The 22,834-nt window shown below is 31.8% G+C and overlaps 1 protein-coding gene across 1 annotated transcript in view; it reads right to left on the reverse strand.

Moving 5' to 3' along the window:
* Nucleotides 1-3,508: 3,508 nt before the first annotated feature.
* Nucleotides 3,509-22,834, reverse strand: part of LOC105034397 (DNA-directed RNA polymerase III subunit 1) — a 40,672-nt gene continuing 21,346 nt past the window's right edge. The window contains exons 14-28 of the mRNA XM_073257914.1: nucleotides 21,492-21,684; nucleotides 19,265-19,358; nucleotides 18,221-18,455; nucleotides 17,667-17,858; nucleotides 16,843-16,941; nucleotides 13,530-13,733; nucleotides 13,169-13,444; nucleotides 11,484-11,631; nucleotides 10,295-10,446; nucleotides 8,911-9,066; nucleotides 8,712-8,828; nucleotides 8,523-8,590; nucleotides 7,897-8,101; nucleotides 7,553-7,755; nucleotides 3,509-3,827 (exon numbers count right to left, since the gene is read on the reverse strand). Coding sequence (XP_073114015.1) covers nucleotides 3,776-3,827; nucleotides 7,553-7,755; nucleotides 7,897-8,101; nucleotides 8,523-8,590; nucleotides 8,712-8,828; nucleotides 8,911-9,066; nucleotides 10,295-10,446; nucleotides 11,484-11,631; nucleotides 13,169-13,444; nucleotides 13,530-13,733; nucleotides 16,843-16,941; nucleotides 17,667-17,858; nucleotides 18,221-18,455; nucleotides 19,265-19,358; nucleotides 21,492-21,684 — 2,394 coding nt within the window. The 3' untranslated portion in view covers nucleotides 3,509-3,775. The remainder of the gene's footprint in view (nucleotides 3,828-7,552; nucleotides 7,756-7,896; nucleotides 8,102-8,522; nucleotides 8,591-8,711; nucleotides 8,829-8,910; nucleotides 9,067-10,294; nucleotides 10,447-11,483; nucleotides 11,632-13,168; nucleotides 13,445-13,529; nucleotides 13,734-16,842; nucleotides 16,942-17,666; nucleotides 17,859-18,220; nucleotides 18,456-19,264; nucleotides 19,359-21,491; nucleotides 21,685-22,834) is intronic.

The raw sequence follows: 22,834 nt of genomic DNA on the forward strand, positions 1-22,834 counted from the left end.
AAGACACATTGACGTTGCAGCTTTAGGCAGAAACTAAGCAATACGGAAGATCCCACCGCCCCCTTTATTTATCAAAATGATGCAAACAGCATAAAACATCATTTTACGTTTTATAATGACTACACCACCCTATTCCATCCAAATTTTCACATGGACGAAAAAAAATAATAATAACAAAATAAAATCACCAAATCAAATGACGTTTTAAAAAACATCATTTTATTTGACGATTTTATTTTTTTCCAACAAAAAAATAAAAAAAAATGAAAAAAAATAAAAATTTTAATTTTGATTAAAATAAAAATCATCATTTCAAACTAATATCCCCATTACAAATTATCTTTTTAAAAAATATCTAAAAAAAATGATGTAAAAAAAATAAAAAATATCACAAAAAAGAATTAAAAAAAATAAAAATTATAATTTCATATTTTAAAAAAATAAAAATTTTAATTTTAATTCAAATAAAAATCGTCATTTTAAATTACAATCCCCTTTTCAAATTAATTTTTTTAAAAAAATATCATAAAAAATGAGAAAAAAAGAAAAATTTTAATTTTAAATTTTAAAAAATAAAAATTTTAATTTTAATCCAAATAAAAAACATTATTTCAATTTTTTTCCCATTTCAAATTAAATTTCTTAAAAAAATATCCCAAAAAAATCTTAAAAATTTAAAAAAATTAAAAATACCATAAAAAAAGAAAAAATGAGAAAGAAATGATAAAAAAATAAAAATTTTAATTTTAATTCAAATAAAAAACATCATTTCAAATTACTTTCTCCATTTCAAGTTAATTAATTTTGAAATTAATTTTTTCAAAAAAATATCTTAAAAGAAATATATGTTAAAAAATTAAAAAAATAAAAAGTACCATAAAAAAATAAAAAATAATAAAAATTCTAATTTTAAATTTAAAAAAAATATAATTTTAAATTTTAATTCAAATAAAAAACATCATTTTAAATTACTTTCCCCGTTTCAAATTAATTTTTTTAAAAAATATTCCAAATAAAGAAAAAAACTACCAAAAAAAATACCATAAAAACAGAAAAAAATGGTAAAAATGAGAAAAATTATAATTATAATTTTAAATTATAAAAGAAATTAAAACTTTAATGTGAATTCAAAAAAATAAAAAAAATAAAAAATACCATAAAAAATACCATAAAAAAAGTAAAAAATATGAAAAATTGAGAAAAAAATAAAAATTATAAATTAAAATTTTAAAAAAGATAAAAATTTTAACTTTAATTCAAATAAAAAATATCATTTCAAATTACTATCCCCAGTTCAAATTATTAATATCCCAAAAAATACCTTAAAAAATTAAAAAAATAAAAATATAATAAAATAAAAAATAAAAGAATAAAAATTATAATTATAATTTTTTTTAAAAAAGAGAGCTCACCGCCATCGAAAGCTCACCGTCGTGCCATCGGAGAGGAGAAGGAACACGCAAAGAAGAGGGACACGCTGGAGAAGAGGGGGGTTTTCTTTTTTTTTGGGGGGGTCTTAAGGTTCAAAAATGCCATTTTCTTTAGCATTTTTATTTCATTTTTTTATTCTCTTTTTTATGATATTTTTATTTTTTTTAATTTTCTTTAATTATTTTTATGTGATTTTTTAATAAAAAAATTAATTTAAAATGGAGATAGTAATTTGAAATGATAATTTTTATTTGAATTAAAGTTAATTTTTTTTAATTTATAATTATAATTTTTATTTTTTTTCTATTTTTTTCCCTTTTATTCACTTTTTTATGGCATTTTTTTTAATTTTTTGGAAATCAAATTAAAATTTTTATAATTTAAAATTATAATTTTAATTTTCTCCCATTTTTACCCTTTTTGGCATTTTTTTAGGTATTTTTTTCTTTGTTTGGAATATTTTTTAAAAAATTAAATTTAAATTAATTTAGTAATTTGAAATGATGCTTTTTATTTGAATTATAATTAGAATTTTTTTTTAATTCAAAATTATAAATTTTATTTTTGAATTAGAATTATAATTTTTATTTTTTTTCAATTCAATTCTTTCCCCTTTTCCTTTTTTTATGATGCTTTTTATTTTTTTTACACCAATTTTTTTCAGATATTTTTTAAAAAAAATAATTTGAAATGAGAAGAGTAATTTGAAATGACAGTTTTTATTTGAATTAAAGTTAAAATTTTTATTTTTTTCCCAAATTTTTTTCCTTTTTTCACTTTTTTATGATATTTTTTATTTTTTTTGAATTCAAATTAAAATTTTTAATTATAATTATAATTTTAAATTATAATTATAATTTTTTTTATTTTTATCATTTTTTCTGTTTTTATGACATTTTTTTTAGATATTTTTTCTTTGTTTGGAATATTTTTTAAAAAAATTAATTTGAAATGAAAAAAATAATTTGAAATGATATTTTTTATTTTAATTAAAATTAAAAATTTTATTTCTTTTAAATTCAAAATTATAATTTTTATTTTTTTCTCATTTTTTTTCTTTTTTCCTTTTTTATGGCACTTTTTATTTTTTTAATTTTTTAAGAGTTTTTTGGGATATTTTTTTAAAAAATTAATTTTAAATGAAAAAAATACTTTGAAATGATGTTTTTTATTTGAATTAAAATTAAAATTTTTATTTTTTAAAATTCATCCAAAATTATAATTTTTATTTTTTTCTGATTTCTTTCTCATTTTTTTTATGATATTTTTAATTTTTTAAGATTTTTTTGGGATAGTTTTTTTAAAAAATTTAATTTTAAATGAGAAAAATAATTTGAAATGATGCTTTTTATTTGAATTAAAATTAAAATTTTTATTTTTTAAACCTTAATATTATAATTTTTATTTTTTTCTCATTTTTTGCTTCTTTTATGATATTTTTTTAAAAAAATTAATTTCAAAAGGGGATTGTAATTTGAAATGACAATTTTTATTTGAATTAAATTTAAAATTTTTATTTTCTTAAAATTTAGAATTATAATTTCTATTTTTTTTCAATTCTTTTTTATGATATTTTTTATTTTTTTTTACACCAATTTTTTTTAGATATTTTTTTAAAAAGATAATTTGAAATGGAGATACTAATTTGAAATGATGATTTTTATTTTAATCAAAATTATAATTTTTATTTTTTTATAATTTTAAAATTATAATTTCTATTTTTTTTCATTTTTTTTTCGTTTTCTCTTTTTTGTTGAAAAAAATAAAATCGCCAAATAAAATGACGTTTTTTAAAACGCCATTTGATTTGACGATTTTATTTTATTTTATTTTTTTCTGTCCACATGAAAACTTGGGTGGAATAAAATGGTGACATGACCATCATAAATGCCATTTTGAATGATGTTTTATGCTGTTTGTATCATTTTGATTAATAAGTTAAAAATTAGATTATTTTGATAAATAATTTTTTTTTAATTAATTTAGTAAAGCACTCCAACTAAAAATCGATACAAGCACCGTAAAATTCTGTGCGACATCCTGGCATGTGATATCATTAGAGTACGAAAAAGGCAAAGACTACGAATATGGCATACCTTGCTGAAATGGTGCGGCACGCATATCACAAGGTGGGGGGTCAAACAAAAGGTTTCACTGAACCCCTCAATAAATCCACTTGGCATTTTTAATCAATGCCCCTTCAAAAAACACATAATGAAGAAAAGACTTCAAATACCTTCTAGTATGAAATCCAGTCCAATTTCTGCTATCTACTGATTACATAGTTCTGATACAAGAACCGCTGTTTATAAACATGTCAAAGATGCATTAAGCTTGCCATATTTCAACATATAATAGGATCAGGCCTGTACTTAAGTTCAGGAAGCTGCTCAACCCTGCCACCACAAAATTTGATTAATTATGCCAACTTTCTAAATAAAGCATGCTAATCAAAATGCATTGTTCAAAGAAGCAGAATTCTATTGTGCATTTCTAGAATTGTGACCTATTTACCTACCAAAAAATGGATGGCTGATGTGCAAAAGCCCATCTATATGGACCAAAGACAACAAATTGTCAAATTACAATATGTCTTCTGACACACTTCACAAGGTTCTGGCACTGAAAAATTGGTTGACAGCTAGTAGCTAATTGTGGCACTCTTAAATTCTTCTCCTGTACTTTATATTTGTTAGTATTTGCAGGTAGCCTACTAAGTTCCCTTGGATTTGGGGTCGTCTAGAAGCAAAGAGAATGCATCACACATTTGGATCATTTCAAACTTCATGATTTCATAGATGCAACTATGCTGGCAATATTTCTTTTGTAGGTACACAAAGGGAATACACCCATTTATTCTCAAATACAAAGTACCTTATCCAGATATCAGCAACCAAACAAAACCAAGACAATCCATTTAAGAACAATAGCATATTCTAAAGCTAGAAAAACTATGTATCCAGGTATTACAGGGTATGACTGTCAAACCATGGTAAACTTTGAAATTACACTCTTTTGACTTTCCTTGAGTCTGTCAGGTAAGACCATATTATGCATTTAAACAAGGGGGGAAAAACATAAACCATGTAGAGGTACATAAAAATAATGTTTGCTTATCAGCTGTGGATATTGAGTATAACTTGATAAATGTCTTACTTTACAACTCATACCTATATTTTCCCTATCATGTACTTGGCATACTAGTGCAAATAAAGCCATCCATCCTCTGTACTCACTTGAAGTAGCTTAAAGATCTGTAAACTAAATGATTTTTGACCCACTTTTGAAAGTATAGATCAAACTCAATGGTGTGGGTCTTCAATTTGTGTACCCCATCATTGTTTCCAGAATTGTTAAATCTTTTAAATCTTTTCTCAGAGCTTGAATATTTAGTATGTAGCCTTAATTTGTATATGTATATGCTTCTGTGTGGTCTAGCCAATGTTTCAAATACAAAGCAGTTCAGCATGTACGTCTTGATACATGCAATCCTGGGGCCTCCTAAAAAGGGGGAGGCTTGAGTCACTACAGGGTGTATATCAATGCTTTAGACAGATTCAGTCCGAAGCACCTAAACTGAGGAGGATCCGATGGTTCGGGAGTATATCAAGGTTGGTTTATCCTGAATTGACATTGAACCACTTAAACAGAGTGGTCCACCTAGGTATTGCTAGGAAAGTGGGTGACAGGAATTGTCTCTTATTCTGCACTACTTGAAAGTGGAAATGAGAAGAAGAGAGATGAATTACTAAAAGGATTTTCACATTAGATTGACCACTCCACAACTATTTTTGCACTAGTGATAGGTACACATTGCTAAAAAATTTGATGCACAATTTGTACTATTTTGACATGCCCAGTTTCCAACTAGCCAAAATTGAAATTATCATAAATTTTGAACTAATTATATTTTTAATCAACCAAAAAATATATATGTTTAAACAATGTTTCTAAAGCAACAGAAAAAAAGGGAGAAGATAAATTGATGAACCAAATGAAATAAGTTCATGCAACAAATTTGCACTTCAGAACATTGGTAATTGATTATAAAGATGGATAAGCTAAAGCTATTTAGTGCTGGTTGATGGTAGAAATTAGAAGCAGTCATTAGAATGATTTGGGTTGCAGATGCTACTATTATTAAATAATATTCTTTGCTACTATTATTAAATAATGCTATAAATAATATTGTTTCTTTTCTTTCATTTAGTTGCTAACTTTGACACGTGAATCTTTAAAATGTATTTTAGATTGCAAAGTGACATTTTGTGATATTTTTGCATGTCATGATTTTAGCATAAAAAACAAAACACCCTTGACTAGAGTATTTAACTCGATATTCCTATCTAATTTCTTATGAAAACATAGCATTTGAATAGGAAAATGTTATTAAAGAAAATCTAGATACAGATTTTGGAGACCAAAAACGGCCATACCAAGGGCTTTGGGGTGTATTTATATGTATCCATCAACACCCTTTGTTCATATAATCCTTGATATGACACATACTGTACCTACCATTCTCGATATGGTATCAATCCTTGATATTTTGAACCTTGGGTCTAATCATGCATGCACAGACATGCGAGCACAAATATGCAAGTTATGGCACCTATTGGAGATTTAAATAGCACACTTGACTTCTGAACGATGTTATAACGAAAATATCATTGGTGATGCTACTTGAAGAGCTAAAAGTCCTGCTATTTTGCCTTTACTCTTAAAGATATAGACTCTTAATGTTGTTGTATGTGTGTGGATGTCCAATTTGAGTGCCCCATCATTGTTTCTGGAATCATTAAATCTCTTAAATCTACTCTCAAATTTTTACATTTAGCGCACAGTCTAACTCATATATGTATATATGTGTGCAGGGTCTAACTCATATGAATGTGTGCAGATCTGCATGTCTTTGTGCATGAACGTATCATAGATTCATGGAACATTCTTAGTTTGCTAATGATGATAATAGTGACAATATCATTAGCAGTGTTGTATGGACACAAATATGAGATTCAGTTCTGGACACGGGTCCACATGTCTGACTCGGCAAGAGTGAAAACGAGTGGTATGGGGATACATAAAATAACATATAAATTTAACTAAATTAATATTATGCCTTCAAACATTATCTGTTCAAAGAATTAAAAAAAATGTTAAAAAGATATTGTTGGTTAAGATCTTTCAGTGTACATGTTTCTTATTTAAACTTCTTGATTAACTGAAGGATATTAGCAAAGTAATCCTTTGCAAAGTTGTTTTAATACCTATATCCTTAACAAATCTCAGAAAAGAACAACTGCTCAGTCCTAATATCAAACTAAATGATCAAACTCATTGGAAGAGTTCAACTCTCTTCCAATCTTCAAAGAACTTCATAAGCATCCAAGTATCTGAAATGTATCTGACTCAAATACATATCTGACACAGATTTTGAGAGCCGCATGTGAGTGTCCGGGTAACACTAATAATTGGTGATGCTACTTTAAGAGCTAAAATCCTGTTATTTAGTCTTGATGCTTCTTTTAGTGGTTTAGATACTTGATGGGATTACTAGACCTGACCATATTAATTTATTGTTTTTTTAAAAAAAAAGCATAAGACATGTATCACGACTCACACAGTCATAATGTAGCTCCACAGTCAACACATATCTTGCTCACAGAAAGGCCTATAGGTTTGACATGACTAACTGTCAAGGTGGTAATTAATGGAAAATGTTGCAAACCATAACTTTCAGATGAACTTTTACCCTCAGATGTTCCCTTTTTACTAACAACAGAAAAGAGAACACTTGTCATTTGTAACGTGATATATATATATGTATATATATATATATATATATATATATATATATATATATATATATATATATATATGGGCATGTCCAAATAATCACACTATATCTAGTTACAAATGACACCTAAATGTTATCTGAATTCAGAAAGTTTAAAAGATGATTTGCAGTTGATGCATATATAGCCACATAAGGATACATGAATATGGAAGAACACGTTGTATCGGTGACTGGAACATGCAAACACTGATGCAACAATCATAATGGCATATCATTTGGACTAAATGTGTCACTGCAGATTGTGAAGATGTTTTAGATATATACCTCTGTCTAACTTTAAGTATGCCAGTGCCCAGCTGCATCGGAATGCCCATTATAATACATTCGCTTACTCCCTCTATCTGATCATTCCTACCACTATATGAAGCATTAAAAAGGTGTTCTGCAGTTTTCTCAAATGATGCTAGCATCAAAACACTGTCTTTCATCTTCGAGATGCCAAATCTAGTGATTCCAAGAACTTCTCCCTGAGATAAGCAATCATAATAAATGACAAATATGCCTGGTAAGCAAATGTATACTAAGAGCTGAAGATAAAAGCCTCAATTAACAAAGTCCCAGCATCTACATCACAGACATACACAACAAAAATACGAAATAATGCTTACTCTGTAAGTCATTAAATCTGCCAGAAGCATCATATGCCGTGCATCGATGCTCATGCCATGATTACGCATTGTATATTGAATTTCGTTAATGATGCACTGTCTCGCAGCCTCAATTCCAATTGTCTGCTGGACTTCAATGATATGATTACTTTTAGTTTTACTTCCATCAATTCCCGGGGTGCCCATGACTGCCAAAAGGTTTGTACTGCAATATTTATAGAGTGTAATAAGTCAATTCATTTGAACAATTGAACTGTTAAAAAGAGAATGCCATTATTCTAGGACGGACTTATACTAGGTAGATTGCAAAAAAAGATTATTGATCCATTCAATTTTGTTTATACCTAAGAAATGAATTTTCGAGTTGAACAAGAATAAACACATATTTATTATTCAATAACTAAATTATTTCTGGTTGTCCAACATATATAATTAAGAAAGCATTTTAGTGCTAATGCCAAGATCAGGGTGCTTTATAGAATTTGTTACATCCACTTCTTACTTTTGATTACTGTCATTGAGGAAGTTCATGGTTGACCAAAGCATGCAGGGTGGAATATGAAGAACAAGAATATTCAATTCCCAAAGCATAGTGCATGAACACGAATATCACAAGAAAAACAAACCCTTCAACTAGCAGGTTGTATACTCCGTTAGCATGGTTGATAACTGCACGCTCAACAGTTGCGATACCCTGAGCATCAATTACAAAAAAACATAAGGATTCCCCATCCTTAACAGAAACATCAGATGAAACTGTGTCGTCAAACAGTTTCTTAAAATTGAATCTCAAGGGGTGGAAACATAAGTTTTACCTTCACAATAACCTTTGGAAGCACAGCTTTCAAAGAATGCAGCTCAAATTGTAGTTTACTCCTATCTGCTTCAGGAGGGTATATTTTCAGCTTGTTGTTGCCAAGGACACGGATATGCTGCAAGCAAGCTGCATAATGAAGACCCAGCGCTACAAGGAAAGAATGATTGCAGAGGTCTGAGGTAAGGATATCTTCATACCTCAGGTTTTAATTTTGTTTTTGGATGATTCAGGATTGCCTGTTGTACAGACTGGGAAGAAATTCTCATATGCAAGGCTTCAATCCGTTCCATGTCAAGTTTCACAACTATATAAGGCTGACTGGATTTCAGTACAATCTTTATGGCCTTAGCAACCTGCACAATCAAATGAGATGAACAATCACCCAGCTTCAAGATAGTATTTTACGAATATTTGGACATGACTAGTAAAGACAAGTGGATTATTCAAATCATCATATACAATAAGCATGGACCATTATCTTCAACTTCAACATCCTCTAATGATTTATGGAAGGCAATCATTCTGCAGGTCAATTGGTGTCACCAATCAACAAAAGAAATAGAAGATGCATCATGTTAGCAATGCTGTTTAGCTACTTAAAACTACACACAAACTACTTAAGATGTGGGAGGAAGATGTGAAGAATCACTTCCAATGGCACATTTTGGAGCAACCTATAGAACCTTTTCTAAATATATATGAAAGATTAATGCAGAACATCTAATGATCTTATCCATTTACACATTAATTTCATCAAGAAAGTTATATAGCATGCTTAATAGTTTCAAATTTTGTGATGGAATAAAACGTATCTTTGTAGTAAAATGATAGGTATCAGTGAAAGACCAACTTTCGACTACATGCGCAGCTGCATATTTTGGGCATCCACTAGTATCAGAAAAATCTACATTGCAAGGTCCATGAATTACATATCAAATAAGTACTTAGCCTCTTCAACATTTTGGAAGAATTGCCATGGTTATCATTGACCAGCAACAATAACCTTCACAAAATGTGAATTGTATGGACCATATCATATACTATTAGTTTTTATCTTCATTAAAGGTAGCTAAAATATGCATTTTGAAAGTTGTCTCATTTGCTGCTTCACCAGAAAATTTACGAGTAGCTGAAAAACTTTAGTGGATTTAACATTTCTCCAGATATCAAAGGGTCATTCACCCAAAAATGGATGGAATTATGGATGAGATTCTGGGGCGAAAACATGAACATGAACAACAAGCTTTATAACCCTTATTCTTTTATATTGTTGGCCTTCCGGATTTTACTTTGCCACTAAGGTAGTTTTCATCGTGCATAAATTAAGGGATGGCCACTGTCAAATTCCAACAATAGCATAGAAAGAGATGATGGTTCTAACTCACAAGGCATGTTCAAGCTAATTTGTTACTGATTTCCAGACTTTTCAATTTCAACAGTCAAGATGCTTTTCACAGAACAGCAGAGGGAAAAAAGTCTCATTCCATTACAATTAGCACTTCAGTAAGTACTACCGACAGATCTCCAAGGCAGTATTACATAAATGATGTGTAACTTTCATATCATCAGCAAGAAACATACCTCGCCCAAAACAGTTTTCTGAAGACTGCTTCTCACCATACGTGCTGACAGAACATCACGGTCAGAGACAAGTGTGGCAGTGATAATTGGTGTACTTATGTTTTTCGCAGCATTTATTATTTCCTTGATGCGAGGAACCCCAAGAGTGACATCTAATGCTCAGTTAAGAGATCACTTTGCACTAGATACAGAATTCAGTATAAGCAAACTATCCAATCTTTGTATAAGTTGAATATATAGAAAAACATTGAAGAATATCAGACACACGTCCAAGGTCCACCGAACCGGTACTGAGACCCGTCCCTTATTTCCACAGGGATATCACAGATTGTGCAACAGGAAAGCAGATGATGGAAGTATTTCAGTAAATGGTTGAAGAAATATTCGAAAAAGATGGAGGTTGTTCAACCATTTCTTGCTGGATTTGGATAATAATTGTGATAACTTTTAATAGCACTGTGACTTAATTAGAAACAAAGTCAGAAATAACAGCACTAAAAAGTAAAGACACTTTGTACTAGTAAATATCTCAAACTAGGAAGACATACATGAATGATACAGCTTTACATTACCATCTTGTGTTCCTCAACCATAGCATATATATACAGCGGCAGAAAATGGCAAACCTTCATGTTTTTTTTGGGAATTTTCTTTATTTTCACCTTAAAATATAGATGATAATATCTGCCTACATGAAGCCCCAGAAATGTCAAAAGAGAGAGAGGACAAGAAGAAAATCAAAAGATATTTAGCACAGTGAACATCATTATTGAATACATCAAGATCATGTATTTTGCAATTTCTTCTTTTTATCTATAATTTCAGACAAAAGATGTGTTACAGGTAGATCTTAAATCAAAAGTATACAAATTTTGACTAATCCACATAAAATTTGTGCAATAAGAAGGAAACTATCAATATGCATGAAATGACGATGATAGATTTGTTAACCTATTATCAAAGTTGCTCTGATAATTTTGTCACACTGAAAAAAGTAATGAATTGCCTAGTTTCTCAAAACAGACAATAGTGTTTGAGAACAGGATACAGCATAAAAAGAAAAAAAAGTGCTTGAGAAGTTGGTATAGATAAAAGTATAAGAAATTCAAAGGCAGAATTTTCATTTATAGACTACACAAAAGAAATTAAAGGCTACTTCAGTTTAATAATGAATACACCCATAGGATACTCATGCTAGCAACTCCAGCAAAGTGAAATGTCTTCAATGTCATCTGAGTTCCTGGTTCTCCTATACTTTGAGCTCCAATTGCTCCAATTGCTCCTCCTGCTTCGATTTTTTTCAAATGATAACGGGATATACATGTCTCCAGGAAAACCTAAAACAAGAACTTTGTTATTTAGATAAAACTACTCAAGAAATATCAGAAACAAATGCCTTCTTTTCCACAAACTAAAAGCAAAAAGTAAAGAATACCTTTTATTGTAAATTATTAATACAAACCATAGACCTATGGATTACATTTCTTCTTGTAAAAGGTTAAGTGCAATTGTGATTTGAGACTTAAGATGCAATTTTAACAAGTCAACAACACAAAAAAATTGGATGGAATTTTTTAGAAAGTACTACCAACATAACCAATTTAAGTGAAACTTTTCCTTAATCTTTATGACACTAGCAGTTCAAACAACTCAATACTTCCTTAAAACTTGTGTCACACTGTCACCATTAGACAAGATTTAGGACTTCATCAAGAAGCCCTTTTGAATTTTCTTTTCCAACACCTCCAATCCACTCAAATACACACTAAGTGATATTCCAAAAGCTTTTCCTGTACAAACTCATATTTTTAATGTCCATGTTGAAAATATTTTCCCCAAAAGTTGTGGCATTGACCATCAAATCTTTTCTCCATCAAAAGTTCTACATCCTCCCTATTCAGGAACTCTTGCTAACTAATTGAAATAAAAGAAGGGAACATGCATTTCAATGAAGTATTAGGAGGTTTTGGAACTCTACAGACCAAAAATACTTAAAAGGATCTATCCTGCATCAGCTCATCCCCCCAAATTAACATGATTTTATAACTCTTATATCCTCCTTACCAAATATCTAATGCTGGTTGGATAGATTGCTTTCTCCGATGCTGGTCAAACAGGATGCATGCTTCAACCTTATGTAGATTCATAGTATCTAACATGGTCCATTCATTCTACAGAAACTCCCAAGAACGGTGTGATTGTGACACCCACAGATATGACAAGCAACAAGGTTTTTTTCTTTGTTAGTTTCTAATATAATGCCAATCCATGTTAGCAGCATGCACTGTTAATCTACATCAGAAACTGCAATACACATGTCCATGACTTGTTTAGAAACAATTAATATATATTTATTATGGTCTAGGATTATAGATTGGTCAAAGGCTCAAGAACTGAAGGCACGTACATTTTCAAGTTTCAACTAAAATAATCAAAAATAAGCTACACCTTGACAATAGAAAAGATAAAGAAGAGAGTCAAAAGACCATTACATAGTAATAACATGCTAGTTATGTATTTTTTGGGTAGCTGCACCACTTTGCATTTAGCAAGAAACAACAATTTTTAGTAGCTCACAAGTCCTTTTCAGTATGAGCATGCAGTGCAAGTCTTAAGTGCTTGAGCATAACATTATTATGTCTCACAAAAAGATATAATTTTGTAGACCAATATCTATAAAGCAGTGTCACTAAATATCAGCCATAAAGCATATTTTTTTTTCCAGATGAATATAAATAAACTAATTAACCAAATTAACCTAGCTTCCGTTCCCATCTTTCATCCAGATGTTGTACCTCATCTACTCCAAATGCCTGACCTTCTCCACAATTTCAAGTGAAAAATAGCAATCCAAAAGAGGAATATGACACAAACCTGTAGTTGTTTAGCAGAAATTCCAGATATATTAGCAGCAACACTTTCAAGTACGCTATAATCTTGCTTCTGAAGATGATTTTCATCAAGCTGAAGCGCCCTTCTTATGTTACATAATGCAGCAACGCGTTTATGCAGAAAATCTGACAACATTTTCTTGAAGGATGCTGAGCAACCACCCTCAGGAGTCATATCATATTTCGATAGTCTGTCATCCATAATATGTAAGATTTCTGCTGGAGATAAAGTGTCTTGTTCTCTAAGGGGACATGTAGCCTGCAAAATCGAAAACAAAACTCATATGAGGTTGCATCTCTTCAAAGCATATCCATAAAGCAAGTTAAAAGAAAAAAGTACAGACCATGATTTTCATGAACAACTGATCCAAATTTAAGGGAATGCCATCTTTTCCTTCCATCTTTGCTGGATCCATGCCATCATCACCATAAACAAACTGAACTATAGATCCACTAGCAGTTCGCACTGTCTGATCATAATAAATTGATAAATCTTCCAAACCTTTCATCAATCTGCGGGACATGTATCCAGTTTCTGCTGTTTTCACCTACATTACATAAGTGCAGAATTAAGCATAGAATGTAACTTTTTTTAACCTTTTCTGTTTTTTTTCTTATTTTCCTTTTTCCTTTTGGAGAAACCAGGGTTAGGCAGGACCCCTACCAGTTCATCATCCAGCATGAAATGTTTGGCATTTTCTAACAAAGAAATCGCAATAAGAGAGGATAGTTGCACCATACGGCTAGAAAAGAATATCTCAAGAATGATCAGCAAAAACCAAAGTTCTCTCACTGCTGTTACTTGGATAAAATGTCAAGGTGTGGATAGATGAAAATTCTTTATGCAGATATTTGTTTCATTAGAATTCAAAAGAGAAGCTTTAGAATGAGTCCACATTCCTCAGAACAGCAGACAAGGTGTGAAACACATGAATTTATTGAACTTCAAAACATTTAGATGATGCCTATTCTTCCCTAGAAATTCAATGGCATACAATATCTGATATAACCAGAAAAATGAGAGAACTTTAGCAAGGATACAAATATCAAATAGGAACTTGTAGCAACTTTTGAACAATATGTTCTAATAAAGTACTTAGGTACCTTTGAACCAAGGATTCAGGTCCAGACGGGATGTCCTATGGGACATCTAGATGGGGTACCATCTTGTATGTCGGGACAAGACCGTTCCGCTATCATCCTAGCATCCCAATCAAGATATCTTGGGACATCCCCTATCCCAAGTGCTAGGATGGGTGGGATGGCGGCACGTTCCGTTCCTTGAGAAAACCGAAACAGACCCATCCCACAAGATTTAAAACCTTGCTTTTAACAACATTGCTTATTCATAACCAAAGGGCTATAAATATGCATAGCACAGAGGAATATTAGGGTGAAAGCACGTAAAAAAGCAAGAATTGGAAGGTAGAGAGTCACTTGAAAATTCTTAGAATTAAATGGCTATAATTAACTTACAAATGCTAAAAACTAGATACTAGATTGGAGCTGCAAATGTAGCAGAAAAAGCCACAGCAAAGGAAAGAAGAGAGGCCTAGTGTTGAAAGACTTGGAGGACCTTGGTTGATGGTTGACAGTGTGACTATGATATGGGGATGCCCCTCTAGTTGGAAGATATTCTATTGCATAAAGTAATCAGTGGAAAGTAATTAATAAAACTAATCCATGTACCTTAATTTTTCGTGCAATTTTTGCTCTTTTTCTCTGAAGAAGATTTTAACCCAAATTCTCAGCAACATAAGCTTGATCATGCAAACACAGCAACACAGTTATAGGATCACATATTCAATGTTAGTACTTCATGTTTATTAGCTCAGATAATTAAATTGAAAATTTGTTTCTTAAGGATGTGATGATGGGTTCCCCAAAACATAGATAGGCATTTTGTCCTATAGGCATTCATAGACAAGCAGTACTTACCACCACATCCATGTCCAAATTTAGTTATAAAAGCATATACAACACTGGATGTTTGACCAGGTTGACATTGTAAAAGCAACAGTACCTCAGAATATAAGACCGCAGTTGAAGTGCTTGTAACAATTGACATGTGGTTAGCAAAGTAATAGAACAAGTTATACAAACACGTATAAGGTTATGACACCTTTCCTGGCAAGAACTCCTACGATATAATGGAAAAGTCATCAGAATGCATCAAAGTCATATCACACAAATTCTCTGTCAACGACAACAGTATCACTAGCCTTATAGCCTTGTGACGGTAAATGCAACTGACTTGTAATAGTAAATACATATAATATTCAAGCGAGCATTAATGAATTTAGATGACTTGAGGACATAATCTGTAGTTCCACCCCACATAACATGCACAACATCCAACTTATGGCCATGCCACCATGATGCTCCTAGACATTTAACATTGTGATGATGAGAGGCACATGGCCCAAAAACGTGATCTTAGTACTAGCACAACAAAATTTGTTAGGTATCTTGTGTTTCAATGCCATTTGACTCTGCATCTTCTTGGCATGGCCATCTTGCATCAATGTTATAAATCATATGCTGAATTTATTTTGTAACTTCTCTTCGACATCATATACAGAGGCAAAATTTCTGATTTGATTCTTTGCATCTCTTTCACATTAGTCAAATAGCATCATCATGCAAATTAAAATTTGATTCGAGATGCATGATCTATTAAAATGAGCCAAGAATGCTTCAAAACAAATTAGTCAAGAATGTCTTAGAACATGTACATAGACCATGTCTTATATTCTTGAATATAAAAGAATCAAATACAGCTAGGATTTGAAATGGGTTAGGTTTCTTAATCCAAGCATTTCAGCACAAGTCTGGTAACATGTGCTTCTTTTAGTGCCAACACAGTTGACTGAATAGTATGAGCACAATATATGATCATCAAACTTAGCCTTAAATGGATGTTCAACACAATTTAGTATTCTTGACAATCTGTAGCATAAGCTCATTTAAATCTTCATAATTCCATTTTGATGCATTGGGATGATAACATTGCCTTAATCCATTAGGATTATAACATGCCTTAATTAGAGAAACCAACATGATGGATAACTTGTCACTATTTAGTCTTGCATATACTTCCTGCTATTATCCATCATTATAGTACCTCGAAATTTTGCTTGTCACTATAGTCCCTCGAAATTTTGCTCCTTCCAGTTTGTTCACTTAAAAGCATGAAATGCCAGTTCTTCACTGCTTCACAACATTGTATCAACTAAGTTATGGTAGATCCATGATTAAACCCCAATTTCCGAGTGGCAAAATAAATGTTTCTATGGAACTGACACCTTGATCAACCTCAATTCCTTTTGGTGCAGAAATTGCTATTTGTTTGTCATGCAACCAAGTGTCATCTTCACAGTCAACATTTCTAGTTGTTTCTCTCACTTTGAGAGCCTAAACAACACTTTTATCTTGCTCAAATTCCTACTCCTGATCTAAAATTGTGCTACAAATGCATCTATATCCAATCACACTGGTAAATTTGAAGATTATTCTTTAATTCAAAATATGTCAATGCCAGGCCTCCAAAAGACACATAAACACATACACGGGGGGGGGGGAGAGAGAGGGATTTTACCCAGTGTCAAACAGGTTAATAAATCAAATTGTAGGGAGATGTTACAGACTGATACATACCGCGGTATCCACAAGACCTTCTCTCCCACCCATTGTATGGAAAAAGAATTCTGTTGGTGTCAGCCCGGTATAGAAAGAATTAGCTACAAAACCTTTAGCCTGCAATGCAAGTAACAACATCATCACTAAGCTGTCCATTTAACAACTAAAATTAGAAACAAAATTCAACTATTAGAATATGCAATGTGGCACTTCTGAACAACAAACCAATGCAACTCAGTTGAATAAATTATGAATGTTATGTGTAGGTCAATGTGACTCACATCTCAATGGCTAAAACACGAAATACAATTAGCAAGGACCTATGGAAATATCAGTAAAGAGATAATGATTGCCGAGATTTTATTACAACAGTGAAAAATTGGCCCACCTATGTTAGATTAACAGATTCTACTAGTCAGTAGATTCAAGCAAAGATCATAAAATATTAGTAGACTGCTATCTTATAGATTTCCATTAACATATATGCAGATGAAAGTTGGAAGAGAATCATAGGACTAGACCAGTGGAAATGGATATTTATACCAAAAAGAAAGGAAAACCAAGCACGAAACTACAGTCATCTCATATGGAAGTCGCTAAAGTAGGCTTATTATGTAAAATATTTCAGAAAGTGGGGCCCTCAACCGAGCAGAATGGAGGAAAAGGATTCATGTTGCAGACCCGAACTAGTTCGGTATTAAGGTTTAGTTGAGTTGAGTTGAGCTGAGCTGAGCTTACTATTATATAAAATCCTAACACATATATATAGAGATTTGTGATAAAACAAGGTCAAACAAGATATAGAGGGAGTAAAAATGTTACTAATCTGTCATCAATCTTACCGCAGGAGTCTTTGAATTTATAGGGAAGTGAGGAAGAGTTCGATCGATAAATCCATTGGGAGCACGACGCCCACCAACTGATTGTTGGCCCACACATGCAACCATCTGGCTGATATTGATTGGAGAACCTTTGGATCCACATTGTGACATAATTAAAGGGCTGTTTCTCCAATGGAGCTCATTCATACAAACCTGAAATAGGAAAGTCATTGAAGATTCTCCGGTTAGTGACCCACTGGAAATATGAAATGGTTACAATGGTCTTCAACTTACACCCTAAAAATCTAAGAACTTAATACAAATTGGAACCAGCAATGCAGCACTAAATTTCCGGTGACAAAAAAAATAAGACAAGATGTAGATAGATGATGTCCAAATGATGCTGAAGAGAAGTTCAAGTCAAACTGTAAACAAATATGTTTTGATAACCCCAGTTTAACCAAGAAAGACAATGTGATGCAAAACCCAAAAAATGCAGATGATATTTAGCAATAAAAAACAGTAATACAGGAACTAATTTGCTATGACAAAAACAAAACTGATAGCACCCATACATTTCCAGCTGTAGCTCTAATTTGATTCAGCACGCCAGTTATCTTAAGTTCCAGTGTTTGAGCTGCATTGCAACCAGGCTGCAAGATAAGTTCCCCTTTGCTATACGAGGATATATGTCCATGGCATTCTCTATATCCCTCATTAATTTTCTTCCTTTTCTGCTGGTTAAGATTTTCTCCTGGTTGGACATCATCAATGCCAATGGAAAAACCATGGTTTCCAATCCACCTGGCACTGCAAATACAACAACAGATAACCATATGGAAAGCTTACATCTGCCATTAACGAGCAAAAAAATTAACATAAATATACTTATTATAATACTATAATTATCATGAACATGAGAAAGCATATAAGATCACAACAAAAATCAGTAAACTGTTAGAAGAATTATATGATTTTCAAAAATAGAAAAACAAAGAAGTTTCTATTGCATGTAATAAAAATTGTCCATGATCAAAGTGCCAACTAGTGCAGTTGGTAATCTTTGGGAGTTTGTACCAAGGACCTGGGTTTTCGTCCTGCCTTCACTTGGAATTTGGCTGGAATTTCTCCTATCCTATTTCTCTCCACACAGAAACAAACAAAAAAAAGGGGGTCAAGCACAGCATGCAATTATTCTTTTAGTAATTATACGGTTCTAAAGTACGAGGAAAACATCTGTAAATCAACCTTTGCAGTCTACAAAGTAAACAAAGTTCTAAAACTTCCCACAAGTCATATCAAGTTCGCATATGAACACTTACACAGCAAAGAAATTTGGAAAGAGTCAGGACTCGGGAGTGTGCCAAAAGTAGTTGATGTATACCCTCATTATTCCCATTTTCTTTTACTTTCACTCACTTATTTAACAACAAAATTGCTTGCATGCACAAATTTGCATGACTTGCCCTGGAGATAATCTTCATAATTTCAGGTGACAACCAAAACTGGAAATACCAATCATAACCTATAGCAATGTTGAAGTGCCCAAAACAAACAATTTACATATTTGACTACATGAAAAGGCTTAATTTGAACCTCATAACACAACAAAAAGCTACCTCAATTTTGCAAGGCGATTCATGCAACTTGCAGCAGCATGTGGATTGTAGTCTCTTAGGAGCACAGCAAACAGCCCATCCTTATTGCCATTTCCTAGAGTAGAAAAAAAAGCAGCATGTACATCTTAATCAATTTGAACAGTCTAGACCAACCACTGCCACATCAAAATTCATTTAAAATCACATTATCATTTAAGAACATAAAAAACATACTTGACAAAGGCATTTAGTCATGAAAAAACAAACTTTAACCCACAGATACAAATCAATGGAAGGAACAACTTATGAATTAATTTCAAAGACAAATAGACATACATCAAAAAGCTAATGTATACAGTACAACGCTCTGAAGCTATCACAGTACTCCCTATAAGATTTTACACTATGATACCATGTTAATCGTGAACTTACACAAAGGCCTGAACTCTATACGTGATAGAAACCCATAAACAATATATGTTCAAACATGATACAATTTCAAATGGGCTAGAACTCTATTAGATGCAATTGCACATAGAGATATAACCTGAAAGTTTCAATAATGAAAAACAAGTCATCAATAAAAGATCACACCTTAGGTGCTTATAGAAGTCTGTTCACAAGCATAAATATTAACACCTATTGTAATTCCAACTCAAATACTATAACTAGTATACAAGCAAATACAAGAGAATGTTTAGAAAACAATGGATCATAGGCCAAACTTTATCAACAATGCTATAACGGGTTTCAAAAAATAACATATTTCTCAACAATCCAATTGGGTCCAGTGCAACAGAGCTTGGAAAGATAATATCATGAGAAATAGAAATGGGAGGCATTTGAGTTGTATGTGTTTTTTCTACTGTTCACACCAATAAGCTCATAGAACCATTTCAATAAAGTTTTATTCAAAAATTAAATGACAATCTTGGTAGGATAACTGACAAGCCCATGGGCTTACTTTGTTCTTTTTTGATATAGCATTAGTAATTCACATATAAAATTATAAATCACATATATGACTAAACAACTCATATAGATCACAGTAAGAAAATATTAAGCTACATTTATTAGGCCATGAATACATTGGGAATGATCAAGCTACAATATAATTGCATATGCCAAATACCAGAAGCATGCACCTAGCTTATAGTTGAGTGGCATATGTTCTAAGCTGCACACACATTCATATATCTTGTATTGTAACAAAGACTATAATGCTAGTATAAATAGTCAGGATCACAAGAATCAGGTTAGTTTATGGACCCTGATAAAAAAGATGACAAGCTCTACAGGATCATTAACTGAGGTTATAGAATGCACAAATTACCCTTGAAAACTTAAGATCGAGAACCCTACTCCATCATGAGGCAACCACTTCATGCAATATTTGACCATAATGCAATGTTTGAAAACTCAGCTTTAGACTCAAAAGCTGGACCAGATGAGTTTCAATTTTGGCAATTCTGACACTTTTTGTGGTTTTGGCTCTGGATTCAGTGGAAGTTACAAAGAATCCAAAATTGACAATTAACAAATAAAAAATTGAAAAAAATAAAAACAAAAATATTTAAAATATATTCTATAGTTGAAGATTTTTAAATGTACCTTCTGGTAGTTTCACATGCAGATATAGTGTTTGCTTATGAATCAACCAAAGTCTTCAGAGCAAAATAAGGTTGATGCATATCAATGCCTAATCATTTTAAAGCATGTGATTACAGAAAGATCCAGCATATTTCTGACATATACAACTTCATTTGGAAGGAAGTTGTAAGGAGCCTTGCATATTCTCAAAAGTCAAAATTCTTATAAACTGTAACTGATAAAATGCCTGCCAAATAGGTTATGAACCAAGGCTTAAGTACCGGTTTTGGAACCTGGACTGGAACCCAACCAGTAAATCTCATACCAAGTGTCAAGTATAGTACATCCTTGGGTACCGACAAACAGTATGGTGACCGTATCAGGTACCAATTCCTTAGAGGTTTGGTGCAATATGTGAATACACAACTACTGTATATAAATCATTGTTATGAACTATAAGAGTCATTGAGATCATATAAAACCTACTTCAAGGAAAATGAGTTCTACAAGGAAAAAAAGGGGGCACATGATCTTTCTTTAATTTGAGATGAAAATGGGAAAAAGAAATATGTATAAACAAAATATAATAAGCAAGATAAGATTCTCAAAATAACAAAAATATTCCTAGCCAAGGTTTGTAAGCAAAGGGCCCTCTTACCTAAAGTAGCCTTCCCAAGCTGCCCACATATTAGCTCACTGTTCCGGAAATAGACACAACCATCATTGGGACACATTGTTTCAGATTTGCTATAGATTTTCTCCTTCACAATAAGATTCAAAAACACCCTTGTATTTGCATTAGGGCGTATGAGAACATTGAATAGCTGTTTCCCTGTCCAGAGCTCAATGGGCTGCAAAATAAAATATATGGGGAAAAATAATCAAAACATCAACACTAGCAGCTTCAATTTAAATTTGCAGAATAGACAGCAGCAAAAAAAAAGAAAAAAAGAAAAAAAAAAATTTTAAAAAAATGGACTAAACAACCCAAAGATTCCAAACCAAGAAGAAGAATTAAAGAAAAGTGAAAGCTAGTAACATCTAAAAACAGGCATTAAGAGAGAGAGAGAGAGAGAGAGAGAGAGAGAGAAGAAAACTTCAAACTTTTGCCATGATCTCATATAATACGGGAGATCTTTCAAAGTAAAACGAACACTTATGAATTGATGAAGATAGCAGCAGTCATTGGGATTTCTTTAGCACACTATTTCTTTGGGATCCCAGGGTTGTAAGGGTCGCTACATATGCATGAGTAGGACATGTAAGGTAAAAGATCAGAAAATAATTATGATATGGAGATCTCAGTTCCTACTTGCAACATATCCTCAATGAGAAGACAGAAAGATAGAATTAATCTAACAGTTTTTTTTTCAAAATACCTTTAGAAGTTAGAACATAGTCTCCAGGGGACAAAGGCAAAGAACAAAAATGCAAGCAAGATAAGATCCTAGAACATCCTATGTTTTAATATCACGATAACATTCCATACATATGCGGAGTTATAAAATGTAAATAGTTAACATTTTTTTCCATTAGAAACAAAAAAAAAAAAAGAAGTAATTGGCCTTTCTAGGGAAAAAAAAAAGTAGAGAACTCAATTTCCCTATCACAGTTTATATCTAGAAGTATTATTATGGTCAAAACCATATAATAACCATAGCGTAAAGCCTTTCACCAGTATTTAGGTTCAAGGTTAAAAATCTTCGCTTGCCAAGCTTTCCAATTTAGGTCACCTCATGAAATTAGCTTGGAAAACATTGCATAAAGCAAAGGATACCCTAGCATTCACGAATATCAAAATTTGGGTTTAAATCAAAGATTGATTTACATTTTATGACTCGTTATTGAAGTGATGTCAATTCTCCTATTGTGTAGCCCTTCAACAGTTACACCAGTTGCCAAAAGTCAAACTTTGATCAGTATCAGAAATATCGATTGAGCTAGAGACAAGATTTTTCCCTCATGGTGCCAAGCAAGGTTCGTGGACTTGGTACCAGAGTC

The sequence above is a fragment of the Elaeis guineensis genome, chromosome 5 (genome assembly GCF_000442705.2).
Source record: "Elaeis guineensis isolate ETL-2024a chromosome 5, EG11, whole genome shotgun sequence".
Lineage (NCBI taxonomy): Eukaryota > Viridiplantae > Streptophyta > Magnoliopsida > Arecales > Arecaceae > Elaeis > Elaeis guineensis.